The sequence below is a fragment of the Ammodytes marinus genome (assembly GCF_949987685.1).
Source record: "Ammodytes marinus genome assembly, chromosome: 4".
NCBI lineage: Eukaryota > Metazoa > Chordata > Actinopteri > Uranoscopiformes > Ammodytidae > Ammodytes > Ammodytes marinus.
In genome coordinates, this window is record NC_137233.1 from 8,217,354 (window position 1) to 8,233,259 (window position 15,906).

The following is a 15,906-nucleotide window of genomic DNA, read 5'->3' on the forward strand; positions in this document are numbered from 1 at the left end:
AAGCTACTGAAGAAAAAAACATTATTTTTACTAAAAATATGTTTTACATTAAAATTAATTACACATTATCAATCGAAATGAGATGATGCCCAATTTAACACAAACAAATGCCAAACCTGCCCAGTTTTATGTTTCGTCCCTCTCAGTCTGTGCACACTGCCATCCATGTATTTATTTTTATCATTCTTCTCTCTGCCCTTCTCACTGGTACTCGCTCAACACAAATGGCGGCAGTTGAGAATGACGTTATCGTCTCCTTGGCAACGCTCGAAGCCTGTGTGTGTGTGTGTGTGTGTGTGTGTGTGTGTGTGTGTGTGTGTGTGTGTGTGTGTTGAGAGAGGGGGAGGGGGGGGGAGGGCGGGTGTTGAAGAGAGAGCTCAGGGTACATAACAGGAATAGCTCGAACCAGAAAACTAGGTAAACCTGGTTTATTCATAAGCACGCACCCTCTTTTCTGGTTCTGATTCACAATTTGTCCTGCTATTACACCAGGCACTTGAGATGAATGATAATCTTTGCTTCCTAATCCAAAAACCATTAATTATTTTTGTGCAATGATACAGCGTATGTGTGTGGGCGAGCAAAAGGAGGAGCTTATTTGGAAGAGAAAGTGTCGGGCATCGTCCTACAGTAGATAGTTTAGCTGTAAATTTCTGCTGCTGTATGGCCGGCTTATATAAGCAGCAGAGAGGTTGGGGCATGTGGGTGTCCTGGTCAGTGATGTGGTGTAATGTTGCTGATGACGCCTTTACTGTTGCATGGCCCGGGTCTTCCCCTCACTGGGAATCCCTGCCTCGTTTGTTCACTCATCTCATCTATCCTGCAGCACAGCTCAGGACAGGACAGTACAGTACAGTACAGCATAGCTTAGTACAACCAGTGGTACAAGCGGAGAAATGCATGAATTGAAGTCATCCAGGCTGCATACCTACAATCTGGTAATCAAAACTTCTGAAACCTTTTTTTTTTTTATTTAGCTCTCTGTTGCATGCAAATGTGCACCTGGGATTTAATGCATACTTTTCATATGTCTTTTCCTTCATATGCTCTGTTATACCAGAGGATATAGGCTTGAAGTAAAACAATAGGATTCATTCTTCTTTGTAGTCTGCCCTGTGTATATATGCATATGCCTAAGGAGTCAGACAATCCGGTTTTGGAGTCAGAATTAACACCCAGAGTTGTTTGTGGTGGTTCTGTTTCATGCTTTTTTTCGGGGCTTGGAAAATGTAGTTTAATGATGTAAATGAGAGGAAGTGAGCCCACATCTTAATGTGTTTTAATTGGTAGAAGTTTAATTAAGATGACCTTGCAGCTGAAAGATGTTGTTGGCTCAACTGAAGTTAATTCAGACAAATGATGATTACCATCCTGTGTTTGTCTTGCGTTTCAGTCTTAATTCTATGGTGAACTGCCAATATGACATTTTAATTAAATGGTTTATTTCAGTGACTCTGGCAAGCTGGTACATATCAACCATCTGGGAAGAATGCATCACAGTAGTTCTTAACTACTGCTTTTACATTTCTAAAGAAATACTCAAGCATAAAAGGCAAAAACATTCCCTGCACTTTGTCTACAGCCTATCCAAATTAATCTCTAGTTTACATTTTGGAATAAAAACACACATTTTGTATTCATAAAAAGTGGAGCCCACACTGTAGAAATCTGCATTTTAAGCTGTAATACAAGTCAAATAATGAACAATTTAGCAGTTTAAGAAAGTGAAAACCTGACTCGAGGTGCTCCATTCATAAGCCACTGGTACCGGTATGCTCGGAGCTCTCTGCTGCCTTGTCCCCTCCTCCCTGCTACATTCAGCAGCAGCGATGAGTCATTCAGTGTGTGAACGATGACGTCATCCGTGTCTTCCCCTTCTGTTCTTGGTGTCCAGGGCTCCTGCTTGGAGGACAGACTATGCTGCTGCACTGAGCCGGAGGGAGAGAAAAGAGAGAGGTCCCAGTGACTGAGGTATTGTGCCCCTCCCCCTTGTCTGGCTGGCTGTCTAGCTGCTACCTCTTCAGTCCACTGAACGCTGTAAATATTGCTGCCTCTTTTTGTTATGCATGTCGATATTCTTGTAACCTTGTTCGACTAAGGATGTGTCTTTAAGAGAGTGGTTTCTGAGCAGACTGGGATATTAAAACTCTAAATACTTTATTTTATTTTGAAAGTACAGCATTGAACAGCAGTTTATTTTCTAAGCTCCGGCTTGCACTTAAATGGCTTGGCAGTTGGCACATAAAATAAAAAGGTAAAAGTGATAAGGAAACCTTGTGGGATCTGCATTTTTCATTTGAGTTTCTTATTCAGTTACTGGCACCTACCTGTTTTAATGTATCAAACTAGACAAAAAAACAAACAAATAACAACAGCAAAAACACTGTCAAACTCAGAGTATTGACTTGTTCCTAGGGGCAATGTTAGCAGTATAAATGTCATGTTTTAATTCTTTATTTGTCTGATTAATTCTGTAATTTTCCTAAACTTTTACTTTTTTCCCACATCTTGTTGTTGTTTCCCCACAGCCCCGTCCCAAAGGCTAAAGCTTGCTATGGACTGCGCTTCGCCCCCTGCTGCAGTCCAGCCAAGTACACTACCTTAGTGGGTTCCCCTCATCTTCCTGTGTGTGGTTTCCATCCAGACTCACTATACAGAGTCCAGCACATATCTGGTACCACCTACAGGTAGACAGTATAGTAGTACACTCTCTCACACATACTGTCTGTCTCTTTGGTCAATCATTGTCAACATTAAACAGCCCTTTTGAATTATAAAACTGTCTAAACCTTGACTTTCCCTCTGTTCTCCCTTAGCCACTCCTGGGTTCTCCACCCAACCCCGTCCCCAACTCCCACCCTCTCCCCCTTCCCTAAGAAGATGTCCGTCAGCCTGACATCAGACATCCAGCAGGAGGGAGAGAGTGGGCCACTAATTGAGCCCTGCAGTCGAGGCAAGACCTCCCCTCAGCCACAGGGTACCAAGGAAGGGACCGGAGAGGGCCTGGAGCCTGAGGACAGCTCCTCACAGGACGCACAGGTGGGAGCAAGAGACACAATAAGAGTGCTACTGGGACCATTTGTTAAGACCATTTCATTGTATGTTAAAAGGATGGATTTCTTGATTCATTTGATGAAAAAGTCAAATAAGGGTGCGTTTACAGTCTAGTATATGATAGTTGTGGATTTGCTAAATGCATGGTGGACTGCAAAGATGGCAGACTGCAAATTTTATCTGTATTATGCTCAATGAATTGTCAACTTCTCTTGCAGAAACGGGCTCCTCCCAATCACAGCCATGGCAGGAAAAGGGCCAAGGTAAGACATGCTGCTGTCATTTCTCTTTTTTCTTTTTGTCTTTAACTACAAAACCAAATAATAATAACCTTTCTCAAAGTCACTTGATTAACTTGCTAATCCTTCTCCCTGCATGAACTCCCTGCTGGTTTGTTGTATAAGATCATATTCCATTATTAACGTTCTAATCCTCTTAACTGCACTGGACCAGCTCCTTATCGTTGGCTTAAAATCTAAAATCCCATGAGAGGGTTAAAAGTAGATGTGTTAAGAGTCACCTAAGTAAGGCAATGGTGAGGAAAAATAGACTTAATAGAGTTTATAAAGAGTATAACCAGTCAAAAACAAGAGCATATTCACTGAATAAATAAATATCATCAACTGAGTTGTGGAACAGTTTATTAAGAAGTCAGACTGTCGGTCTTATCTCTGATTTTAAGATGCCTTACAATCCCGAGGAGACTGCTGTGTGTGATACAGCGTGGAGTTGATTTGTGTCCTGCTTAAGCCTCTTGACTAGTGTCTAGTCGGTGTTTTACGGCCAACGGTCAAGATCACCTCAACCGACTGTGTGGACAATCGGCTTTGGCAAAAGGCTTTGACTCTATTTACTCTGAGAAGTGGATTATTTAATTTCTTTTCTTCCAGACCATCTCTGAAATGCTCTTGTGTACATTCAGAGTGACATAGCTCTTCACCCTGTTCCTGCCACACAGTTTGGATGTAGGTCAAAGTCTTGCCTCTGACGTTGTATAAATTCGTAAACACATAAATCTCCCTTCACATCATCATGCAGCTGAACAGCAGCATTCAACCTGTGGCGCTGTACAGAATAGACAGCTTTATATCATATATTTTTTGTATTTCATATCGTGTGTTATGAAACGAATGATAGGGTTAGTACTTTGTTTACTATTCAAAAAAACTGCCTGAAATTGAAACTCATGGACTAAAAGTGAAATTAGTTTTACACTTGTTCTATACTACAAAAAATAATCGTCAATATTGTCATACGATCCAATCCATGTAGTACTCTGCTTTATCAGCAGATCATTTGCATTGCTCCCCCTTTTTTCCTCACTTTATATTATTGTTAGAAAAACAGCAAACATCAGGTGCATGTGTTGCATAAAACTGGGATGAAAACTGATTTGCTACATTTCAAACATTTAATAGTTTTTAGTTAAAATCCCTGAAAAATAAAAACTATGAGCCTTATTTATATATATATTTGTGTGATTCTGTTTCAGTCTAATGCCAAACTGAAGCTGGTACGGAGTCTGGCAGTGTGTGAGGAGTCCTCTGGTCCGTTCCCCAATGATGGACTTCCAGAATCGGTACTGTTCTTGCCTCTAGCCTCTAACCTCTAACCCCTCACTCTAACCCTAGTCCATACCCATCCGTTAGGCGTAGCTCGCAATTATTTACATGTAGACCAGCTGATGTAGGCTTAATGAGGCTTAATAGACTAAACAATATTAGAATTCAAAATGTGACCGTCTTTTTTCATAGCAATGGAATGTGGTTTTCCAGGATATCATCCAGCTTCACATCAGCTGTCCATCAGACAAGGAAGAGGAGAAATCCTCGAAGGACGAATGTGAAAATGAAGAGAAGGACAAGAAGGACAAGACTCCGCGGAAGATGTTGTCACGTGGTAAGATGCAACTTTCAAACTTAAATGCATGTTGTAGCCCGCTGTTCTAGTCCTATTTATACCTGTTACAATGCTATTTCATACACATTACACATCTTTTTAGTCTTTACCCTAAAACAAATGATGTGTAAATGGCAACAACAAATGTCTCACATTAGTCATTTTTAAAAGTTTTTGTCATGACTGTGACATGTAAATATGATGTCCAGTGTATTGTTAATTATTATGTTCTCAAGCAAATTTTCCCTCAAGTATACAGTCTCCCTATTCTTTTTTTAATTACCTACCAAACTCTCTCTCTCTGCCCTCAGCCTTTATTAGGATCTGAGATCAAATGACTAGCCCGACTGTCTAGTGTAGTTAAAAAAACAGTGTTAAACGATCCCCTGAAGAAGAGTGTACTGAACAGTGAGCTAGTGTCTCACGCTATCTTATGTTTATCCTCCCTGAACAATCTGGAATGTCGCTTGCGTGTGTGTTGGGGTGCCATTTTAGGAGCTATGCTTAGCGGCATTTTGACTCATCTCCCTCCATCTCCCCTGCACTTTAAGGAAGTGTCACTCTACGTTGCTGCCCTGTCTCTCAACTTTTTCATTGCTCTTGTCTGACTTTTTCCTCCTTTCTCCTCTCCGTTAGACTCCAGTCAGGAATACACTGACTCCACGGGCATCGATGTTCATGAGTTTCTGGTCAACACACTGAAAAACAATCCCAGGTATGCGATTGCCACAAACGGTTAACTTGTATATCTACTGCTATAACGACAGAAAAATGAATAAAAACATGAGAATGATAGGATACAGCTGGTCGTTTATATGCATTTGTTTGCATGTGGCACAATTAAATAAATAATGTTCAAACTGACCAGTGTAATTATTGCCATTGATTATAATTTTAATCTTTGGTTTTTACGGTTGCTGCTGTCTAGTCAATGACCCACTCCCCGCTCCCCCCTTCTGAACTGTCTCCTCTTTTGCCCAACAGGGATCGAATGATGCTGCTCAAACTAGAACAAGATATCCTGGAGTTCATTAATGACGACAAGTAAGCCACGCTCTGCGGAACCACTCTCTTGTATTTAAATTTAGCCCTTCTACACCCATTGCTTCTTATTTATAGATAGCTGGGGTAACGAACGACATAAATATGGCTGTTGACGTTAATATCATGGGGCAAATTTAGGCTGATTATTTCTGTTTAGGACTCTTGTGTTCCACTGTAACCAAAATAGTGTTATCAGACTTGGGTATTATGTTTTGAAATCTGTCTAAAAGCAGTAAATCATGTATTGCACACTGAGTCAAATGAATTGTACTGCTTGTCAAACACCTCAGAGTTCATTTTAGTGGATAATTATTGTGTGAGAGCAGCTGCATGAAAAATGTATTGGATTTTCTTTTTGCAGAATCCATTGTAGTGCAAATATTGTCCAATTATTAAAAATGCTTGTGCACATTTAGAAAATTGAAACGACATTCAACAAAGACAAAAACATACTAATGTAGTGTAAGTTCTGAAACAATACATCTTACTTACAAATTTTTGTTTTTTTCTTCTGCAGTAACCAGTATAAGAAGTTTCCCCAGATGACTTCTTATCACCGTATGCTGCTGCACCGCGTGGCTGCCTATTTCGGCATGGACCACAATGTAGACCAGACAGGCAAGGCCGTCATCATCAACAAGACGGGCAACACACGCATGTGAGTCTAGTTCCTGACTTTGGTCCAGACTTCAGCAGCTGCAGTCCTAAAGCTACACGAAACCCAATCTAGAATTGACTGCGGAACCACATTTAATCGTGTCTGCTTTTTTCTGCTTGTTCTACAGCCCAGAACAAAGGTTCTCTGAACACATCAAGGACGAACGTAACATGGACTTCCAGAAGAAATTCATCCTTAAGAGAGATGATGCCAGCATGGACAAGGATGATAATCAGGTAGGCTGCATTGTAAAACATGACATTTGTCAACCAAATAATATTTAGTATCCATTATTTTCATTAGTTCCTGAGGTTCTAAAAGAAGCATCGAGACTAGATGTTTTTTTTGACCAACTATGCTTGCTTTGTTGGTGTGGGAAGCAAGACGCTTATTCATTCCTCCAACAATCGTCTTTTTTTTTTTTCATTGACACTTTTCTTTGGCGCCTAATGCTTGTGCATAATGTCATATTCCTTTTGTGTGATGATTCTGCAAGTGTTCTAACACGTTTGTGGTGTTAAACCTTTTGACGCTGATTCCGTGCCTCAAAACACTCATTTTGCCGAGTTTTTATTCTGTTGTTTTGTTATGACAGCAGGCAGCTGCTTCCCCTTGTATGCTACTAATGTCATCACATGACTTGTTGCTTTTTATCTGAACAGCACTTCACACTTGGCGTGACTATACATGTGTTTGCATAAAATGTCAGTATATATTTGTAAATATTGCATCTTAGATTGTAGCTGTAATTTTCCCAATATTATTGTTTTCCCAAAATATTAGATCCGTGTGCCTCTGCAGGACGGGCGACGAAGCAAGTCCATTGAAGAGAGAGAGGAAGAGTATCAGCGGGTACGAGACCGGATCTTTGCCCGAGAAGTAAGTATTGGGCCTGGACAAGGTTAATAACACTGGGGGAGACACATTATAACTGACTTATATTTCTTAATCATCAGCTGTTACAACCAGCTCCTTTTGACTTGTGAGAAGTCAGTATTTATAGAGAACAAAGGGAACTCTTTGTTTAATAACTGGAATAATGAAACGTAGTAATAGTTATACTTTAAACCTCTTATGCGGAACTTTTAAATGCCTATCAAACAGTCTTAATTTTTCCTCTGATCATAAATCACCTGTATCGACAAACGAGACCATCTGCGAAAACACTATTTTTATATCTAATAAATGCCTTTGCACAGGTCCAATTTCCTGTTAATTTAGAGTGCCACATACAAATACTACCGCTTCTGTCCAAAGGTGCCGCTACAATCAACAAAAACTGAAAACTCCTGGTGGCTACTTTAATAGTTTGTTCCCATATCTTCTACCTGTGAGCCACTTATACAAAGCAATCTCTACTTGTGTAGAGTTGTTAACAGTTCATTCAAAGAAGGATTTTTTTGAGGAGGTAAAACCACAGCATTTGGCAAGAAAATCCGCAAAAGTCACAGAAAAGTAAAAACTAAGGTTGACATGCAGGAAATGTTGGTTTTAAGTGTTCCTGGATGAATGAAGCATTTCATAATGTGCAGGTGTCCTTTTTTTTACAGTCCTCTCAAAATGGATACATCAATGACAACAGGTAAGATGATGCATTCTACTGGCAACTATAATGTGTGCAATTTATAAGACTTCATCCTTTGACATATTTCTCCCTAAGTTACTGTTTTGCTTGTTATGTTTCAGTTATGAAAGGTAGAACCCTCAACATTAAGACATATCACAGACTATATAGTGATTTTCTATTTGGAAAATCTAGCCACTTGCAACTATCTAGCCCTCATATAGTCTTCAAATGACAGTTAGCTGTAAAAGAGATATCTTTATTTGACACTTAAGTTGTTTTCATTTCCAGGCAAATGATACACATACATTTCCTTAAATAAGTCTCCTGTGCCAAGGGTTGTTTTCTGGGACAATCTGTCTTTGAGAAATACTTGTAGGTACTGGTACAGGTGTACTGGAACAAATTGTTTTTTGAAATAAGTTAGCTCACACAGCCGTAACAGTCAGCATCCATCCCTAGGCACCCTGGCCATAGAGGTTGAAAGATTAGGACATACTATGCTGATGGAGGAGAAATATGAAGCATTTGCTTTTCAACAGTCAAGGTTTTTGCCATGTTTGCATTTTTTTTATTTCTTTTCAGGGGTAAAAGTTTTTCCATTGTGCCAACCCCCTCATTACCCCACCCTCCCCTAAACCCCTCTCCTGTTCTCCATCCAGTCCTGTAACCTTAGCATTTTCTCCTAATGTTAACCCCAACAGATTTTCCACTGAGGGCTACTGCTCTAGCTCTCAAAAGAGGAGGCAGATCTTTAGGTATTGGGGTGCTGCTGACTTTGACTTGTGTGTTGCCATGCCCATTTTTTGAAAGTGGTTTGGTGATAATAGTGGTGACTTGTGTTTTTTTCCATAATTGTAAAAAATATCTTTGGCTGATTGATGGCTATTCCAGAATTGCACCGTGGGGCTTCCCATTGCCCATGCATGGCTGCTTTGTGGTTTCCATGGGGACTGATACTTTCCCTTCCACCCAATCACCGTCAAATACATTATATGATACCAAGTAACTGCATCACTTCAACAGTTACCTGTTTGTTTTGTGGTTGACTTAGTCTTGTAATATTTGTTAACATATCACCTGTTGCGTATTAACATCAGTAAGCAGTACATCTCTGCAATAGTTCTGTTGAAGTTGAGTTACTACAAAGAAAATAAGAAAATATAAGACTGTAATTTTACGTCATCAACCTTTTTTCCGCTAAGTTTCCAAACATATCCTCTTTTCACCTTTCACCGCTAAATTAGCTTAGCATCCGAATCCCAGCATTCATATAAACCATATAAGGTATCCCTCTTTGCTGTTAAACTGAGAACTAAGAACGCCATTAAACCACCGCCTTAACTTTAATGAACCAAAACAAGAAGCTCCTTTTGTGAGACGCGGATTAATTGAGTTAAAGACTGAGAATAATGGCCGCACTTAAATACAGCTCAGCTTCCCTTCTACCCCTCTTTGTGTATGTGAGGGGGGAATGCTGTCATCGAGGAGAGTGTGGAGAGGAAAAATCATGTGATCAACAGCAGAATCCCTCCTCCTCCCGCTCATCCTGCTGTCATCTTTGTCTGCAGAGCGAAGCGAACATGCGTGCGCCGCCCTCCCTTCACAGAGAGTGGCTGAGCACCCACCCTTCCTTAAAATAGACTGTGCGGAGAGAAGACTCAAATAGATCCTCCATTAATTACAGTCTCTCTGAAATATTTATCAGCCGCATCCACCTTCAAACGCCGCTCACTATCGCTCGGGTTTTACAAAGCCATACACGCAGCCCTGTACTCGTCATGGAGATTCCCACTCTCGGCCTTGCATGTTCTGAATTTAATTTCTACACATACATGCTCATATCCCTCTTCCATTTCTAAGAGGATGGAAAAAAGCAGCTGACTTGGCTTTCTTTTTTATTTATTTTTACACTACTGTCTTCAATGCAGACTTGTAGCTCTCTGTTCACCTGCAAAGCTTTTTATTTACATTGAACTTAACGCCACATAGAGCATTTTTCATTTTATTTATGTTTTGTTCATTTTTCTTTTTAAAGTGTGTCATTTGCAAGCACAAGCACAGTCAAACATGTCAAATGGAACACCAATATTATTAATGCTGACATGTGAATGCCAGACCCAATCATTCACTACTGATGGATGGGTTTCCCTCACAGTGCGCTTACAGTGTGATCATTGGTTTTCTTGGCAGCTCCCCTTATCCAGGGTGACAGCATCACAACAACGCAATCAGTGTGTGTATACAGCAATATAGTTTTAAAGAACCATTGTGGTGAACAAGTGGTAGCGAGTGGATATTTTGTAGATAGGGTGCGTGAATCTGAGTGTTGATGTACATCTGCGCTTACTGTCTGAGTGTCGATGAACATCTAGTATTAATTTACAGACGTATGCGTGTCTTGTTTCACCTCGTTTCTTTTGTTTTCTTTTGTCTAAGTTTTGTTTTGTGTGTTGAATTAATTTAAGTTTGTCTCCTCTGGTGTCACTGTAATATCCTCTCACACCCCAGTGTTGATTGTCCGGAGCATCTTTTCCTCCCCTGCATGTATGTTTTCCTATGTGGATGGGTTTGTGTGTGTGTGTGTGAGAATGTATGTGTGTGTGGGGTTGTATGTTGAAAATAATAATGTTTGTTGCCTGAGTTTTTGTATTGTGGTTTCACTAAACGAGCCAATATGCATTTGTGTTGAATGCCCCATCCAAAAGCCTGCCAAAGTGTATCCTCTCTACTTGTCGATGACCTTACTGTGCTCTTCTGCTTCTGCTCTCCCCATCTGTCCCACTTTGTCTTTGACTTTCCCTCTTTTTCTCTTTCTACCTACATTCTTCCCTGTTTGAAAAACACACACATTCATGTCTCGCTCGTCCTCTGAATTCTTCTACTCTTGCTCTCTGTGCACATCTCTCACTTGCTACAACTTAACTCTCCCGTCACCTCTTCTGTTCCCCCTTTTTAATACATCTATCCTCCATTTTATCCCCTTCATTTCACCTCTGTGTCTCTCTGTCTTCTCTCAGAGGGAACCGTGAGAGCTCCAGCCGGGCGTCCAGCAGTCGTCAGAGCAGCACAGACAGTGACATGAAGTGCCTGGAGCCCCGGCCCTGGAGCAGCACTGACTCCGACAGCTCCAACCGAACCCTCCGGCCTCCCGTCACTAAGGCCAGCAGCTTCTCAGGCATCTCCATCCTCACCAGAGGGGATAGCCTGGGCAGCAACAAAGGCTCACAGGGCGGCTGCAAAGGCTCTCGCTCTGGTAAGAACCGTGGAGGGAAGCCTTAAGTACAGTATATGTCAACGTTAGATTGTACTATTCATTAAAATGATTGCTACTTAAACATCCTAAGAGAGACTGATGATCATACAGTACATGTACATGTAACTGCAAATGAGACAATTAGCAAAAATTATTATTTTTATATAATTTTTATTAAGGCCTTTGCTTTACAGCAGACAGGAACAACCTTTGTTTCCCAAACACTACTAAATCAAAGTTAACTTTGCTTCATCATCGACATATTACCATTATTCAGTCACATTTAAATACATTACCTAATTGCGGTGCATCCTACAGTCTCTCTTTCTCTCGCTTCCTAAACAAATGCACATGCCGCCCGCATGCGCTCGCAAAATGCCTGTATCTATCATGTGTTCCTCTGTATCAGTAGGCCTACCATTAGTATATCCTTATATGTGTGTCCCTCTTGCAGCCTCTCAGTCTAGCCGCAGCCTACTGCCCTGCCCATCACAGCCTCAGCCACAGGCTCTGCCTCAGACTGCCCTGCTGCCCACACCACAGCAACACCCAATGGGCAACCACATGATTGCCCAGGTATGTACCTTCACCTCCTGCATTTATGTCAACCATATCAGTAAAAATTAGGACACACGCTCAAGTTACAGAGGATTGAATATAATCCGGTGGTCAATAGAACTTTTATTTTTATTTTGTATTTGTCCAAAATAAACCAGATTAAAATGTACTTAAAGCAACAGTAAGTTATTTACTTACACACATTTCCTCTCTTGTTTCTCTCTTGAGTAATACTGATAACAATTCCCTTTCAGTTCTATTGCTTAAGCATCATATTTAAAAAACTAAATGTTTATCCATCTGTTTATTAACAACTTTTCCTCTGTGTTCTAACCCACATCTTTCCTATATCTTCATTTCTTTTTATTCCCTTCTGTCCCTTTACTTCTGACACCCTCCCTCTCTCTGGCTTGCTCCACTCTTTCTTTCTGCTCTGCCTGTATATTTCCTCCTTGGTTCTGGCGCTGTGTGTATAGCCGGTGGCCGCTCTGCAGCCCTCTCAACCTGTCTCCTACTCCAGCCCTTCCTGCCCCCAGGTTCTCCTGCCAGTTTCTCCTCCCCAGCAGTACACAATGGTACTGACACCTCTTGTAGCGTCATATCTACATAATAATTTAATTTAAAGACCGCATTACTGACTCATTCACATGCCGCATTGAGCTTTTTTTAATTCTTTCTAACTCTTGCGCTCTCATACGCACTTCTCATTTACATAAGTTTGGTATTAAGCTGACTTTCAGTCAATACTTTCTATCAGGCTTTGTATTAATCTCACCCTGTTTGAGAGGATTAACTTGGGGCAAGATATTCTGTTCACTATTTCCTGTTCGCAAGTTGTAATATTTGTTTTCTTTCAAACCCACAGTCAGATGTGAATAACAACAACCTAGCTGTTCTTAACTGTAGCTTGCAATCTAGCCACGATGAGTCGCCTCTGTTTTGTACAGGATTGCCAAATGCAATTTGTATTGTACTCAATTGCAAAAAGATGAAATTGGTTTTGATTATCTCCTCTGACTCTTTGTAAGATTGTAAACGGGTGTTTTCCAAAATGTCACAGTGCTTCTTTAAAGCCACTACGAGTAACATGGCACGTTGGCGGCCCCTTTGGACAAAAGCGGTAGTATTTTTACGACGCCAGCTGTCGTGAAGCTGTTTTCTAGCTCGTGCCGGGCGTGCAAGATTCAAATGATCAGGAAGCAATATAGTGCATGTCCGTGTGTTGAAAGTGTGAGGGCACCGGACTCTTTTCGGCTCTGTGAGAGTGGTTAGTGACAGAGCATCAACTAATGCCAGTCAGTGTTACACACACCTGATTGCAATGAGTTGATGCAGTGTCACCTCTCACGGAGCTGAAAGATTACGTGTCCTCACAGAAAGCGAATGAACGAGAGACGGCAGTTAGTATGGATCACGATGAGGTAATGTGTTTATGTTGTTGTAAATAATGACTATTTCAGATGAATAATGGTCATCTGATGATGCTGGTGAGGCAAAGTAAACTTTGTTTTAGTAGGCTATCGCTCATTCATTTATGAGTAAACACTGCAGTCTAGATCGCTCCCGTGAAATTGTGTATACGTTGCTTGGCAACGCCCTCCCGCCCGCCTATCTCTCTCTTTTAGCTTTTCTTCATTGCATTTTCTTTTTTTTTCTTTGATGGTTCAGCCCCGTTATCAGTCATTATGACGACAAACAACTGTCTCAAACAAGGCTCCCGCTCCCCTTCCCTCACCTGGAGGGATAGGCTTCTCAAATCGCGTTGCAGTGCCACACTGAAATCTGCGACCAATAAGATATGTGACCATAGAGCATGCACTCGTGAACCGAAAATCGGACTGGGTGTGCGACCAGACCAAATGCAGTAATAAAAACTATATAAAAACGTCTTTCTTTGCACTGATGGTCTCGTTTGCTGTTAAAGGTAATTTATGATTATGAGAGGAAACATGATCAGGGTTCGACATAATGTATAGCCCGATGGCCCGGGGCCAGTAAAATCATATGCAGGGCAAGTTGATTGGCCAGTCACTGGCCCGCCCGGGCCAGTGACTGGCCAATCACAGTTCAGTATCTTTTTGTAGACTATATCATGGTTCATTGAAATGCGCGTTGAGAGTCGGAATGAAAGCAGTGTTTATTTAAGACTCAATATAATAAACCTAATATAAATTATATTTTTTAACGAAAGGCCCGTGGACAAACGATGCGTGGGCGTTTTGACAGGCGGAGCAACAAGCGGGTACACTCTCGCTCCGTTGGCAGAGCTGCCTACCTTCCGCCTGCGAGTCGACAAATCAATCGACTTGCTTTGCCCCCTTTCTTTCTTCCCACAGCAGAGGTTGAGGTGCAGAAAATGATAACTGCGCTTTTCCTTTATCTGCCGCTGTAATGTTACAGTATTTGCATCCAAGCCCCAATGGTAATACAAATGAGAGGCGTTATTTAAACGCTGTGAATGCGTCTCCGGTGATTGTGTCGGTTGTAGACAGAAACGAACGGAGGGACTCCGCTCACTGTACAGTTCCTATAGTCGCGCAGTTTGTTTGGCACTGTGTTTTCAGGCTCGAGACATTCAATCAGATCGCGGAAGTCTTTCCCATTGAAATCACTAACGGGGAGAATATCCCCGGTTATTATTTTAGCCACAAACCACAGTTCATCTGCGCGACGGCTCACTAGCTGGCGAGATCGCACGGTGAAACGCTGCTGTGATCGGACGAAGGCATTGTGTGTTTCTAAGGTGATTTAACGTCACAGTCTTAGACGAGCGTTTAACTTATGCTGCATATTTTGCACTGCATTGTTTTTTTATCAATAGTTTGAAAAAATGGTCCCACACCGGACTCTTATGTGAAGCTGACACTTCATGGAGAAGTGACACTCCTGCAGCGCGCTCACGACCAGACGTGAACTCCCATATACGGTGAAATCTCCCATTAAAAAAACGGCATAACCCACTGATTTTCGGATTTCTATTCTATTTTTAAAGTCAACTTGAGCGCAAGTGGAAAACCGGTCATTCGGTCGACACATTCACATCCCTAATGCGAAATGAGAAAGTAATAAAAACAGCCTACCACACCACAAAGAATGATCAGACCTTCAACTCTTATTTTTTTTTTAATGTTTGAACATGACTTCTGCAGGTGAACTATTCATTAAACTGCTCAAATTCAAGAATAAAAACAACCATCAAACTACTGGACTTTAAAATACTGGCCCACTCTTTCAACATACTTTCAGTTGTAGGCTTCAAATTCAATATGTTTGCCTGGTTTTATATTATGTGTCTGAGCAATATCAACATTTCATATAATTAACTAAAAGAAAAATAACCAAATCTAAAGGGAATATCTATACTGTTACAGTATAGATATTCCCTTTAGATCTGGTTATTTTTCTAATACAGGTATTATAATAATTGACACTAAATTATGAAGAAAAAAAAGTGTGTGCAGGGCCAGTGAAAATATACAAGGGGCCAGTAAAATTCGGATCCACTGGCCCGGCGGGCCAGTAGGAAAAAAAAGTTATGTTGAACCCTGACATGAGGCTGTTTAAAAGATATTTAAATGTTACTCGTAGCTGCTTTAATACTCATGTTTCCAATTGCCTCACACAGTTTCTTGCTGACAAAGAGATATGGCAGCAAACAGGTCTTTAACTCATTTGATGTCATGATCAATAACTTTGTTGACATATATAGGTTAGCCTTTCCAGCTAACAATGTTATAGCCCAATATCGCTAACATCCATTTGCCTTAGTGGGCCTCACAGTCCGTACACAATATGACACCCTCTTCCCTAAGCTCGGAAAATCTTTTAGCGGTGAAAAATGATTGGGAAACCTCAGGGAGAGGGAACGAGGAA

General features: G+C 41.0%; 1 protein-coding gene across 7 annotated transcripts in view; it reads left to right on the forward strand.

The window, feature by feature from the left end:
• r3hdm2 (R3H domain containing 2) overlaps positions 1-15,906 on the forward strand; it is a 51,505-nt gene that overhangs the window by 21,197 nt on the left and 14,402 nt on the right. The window contains exons 3-16 of one of the 7 annotated variants that reach the window (XM_080025951.1): positions 1,895-2,037; positions 2,529-2,687; positions 2,817-3,039; positions 3,273-3,317; positions 4,547-4,633; positions 4,809-4,953; positions 5,590-5,668; positions 5,938-5,997; positions 6,515-6,655; positions 6,783-6,891; positions 7,439-7,534; positions 8,188-8,237; positions 11,240-11,475; positions 11,930-12,051. In XM_080025951.1, coding sequence (XP_079882077.1) covers positions 2,881-3,039; positions 3,273-3,317; positions 4,547-4,633; positions 4,809-4,953; positions 5,590-5,668; positions 5,938-5,997; positions 6,515-6,655; positions 6,783-6,891; positions 7,439-7,534; positions 8,188-8,237; positions 11,240-11,475; positions 11,930-12,051 — 1,329 coding nt within the window. In that variant the 5' untranslated portion in view covers positions 1,895-2,037; positions 2,529-2,687; positions 2,817-2,880. The remainder of the gene's footprint in view (positions 1-1,894; positions 2,038-2,528; positions 2,688-2,816; positions 3,040-3,272; positions 3,318-4,546; positions 4,634-4,808; positions 4,954-5,589; positions 5,669-5,937; positions 5,998-6,514; positions 6,656-6,782; positions 6,892-7,438; positions 7,535-8,187; positions 8,238-11,239; positions 11,476-11,929; positions 12,052-15,906) is intronic. The other 6 variants (XM_080025950.1, XM_080025953.1, XM_080025954.1 and 3 more) reach the window with 6 other exon arrangements.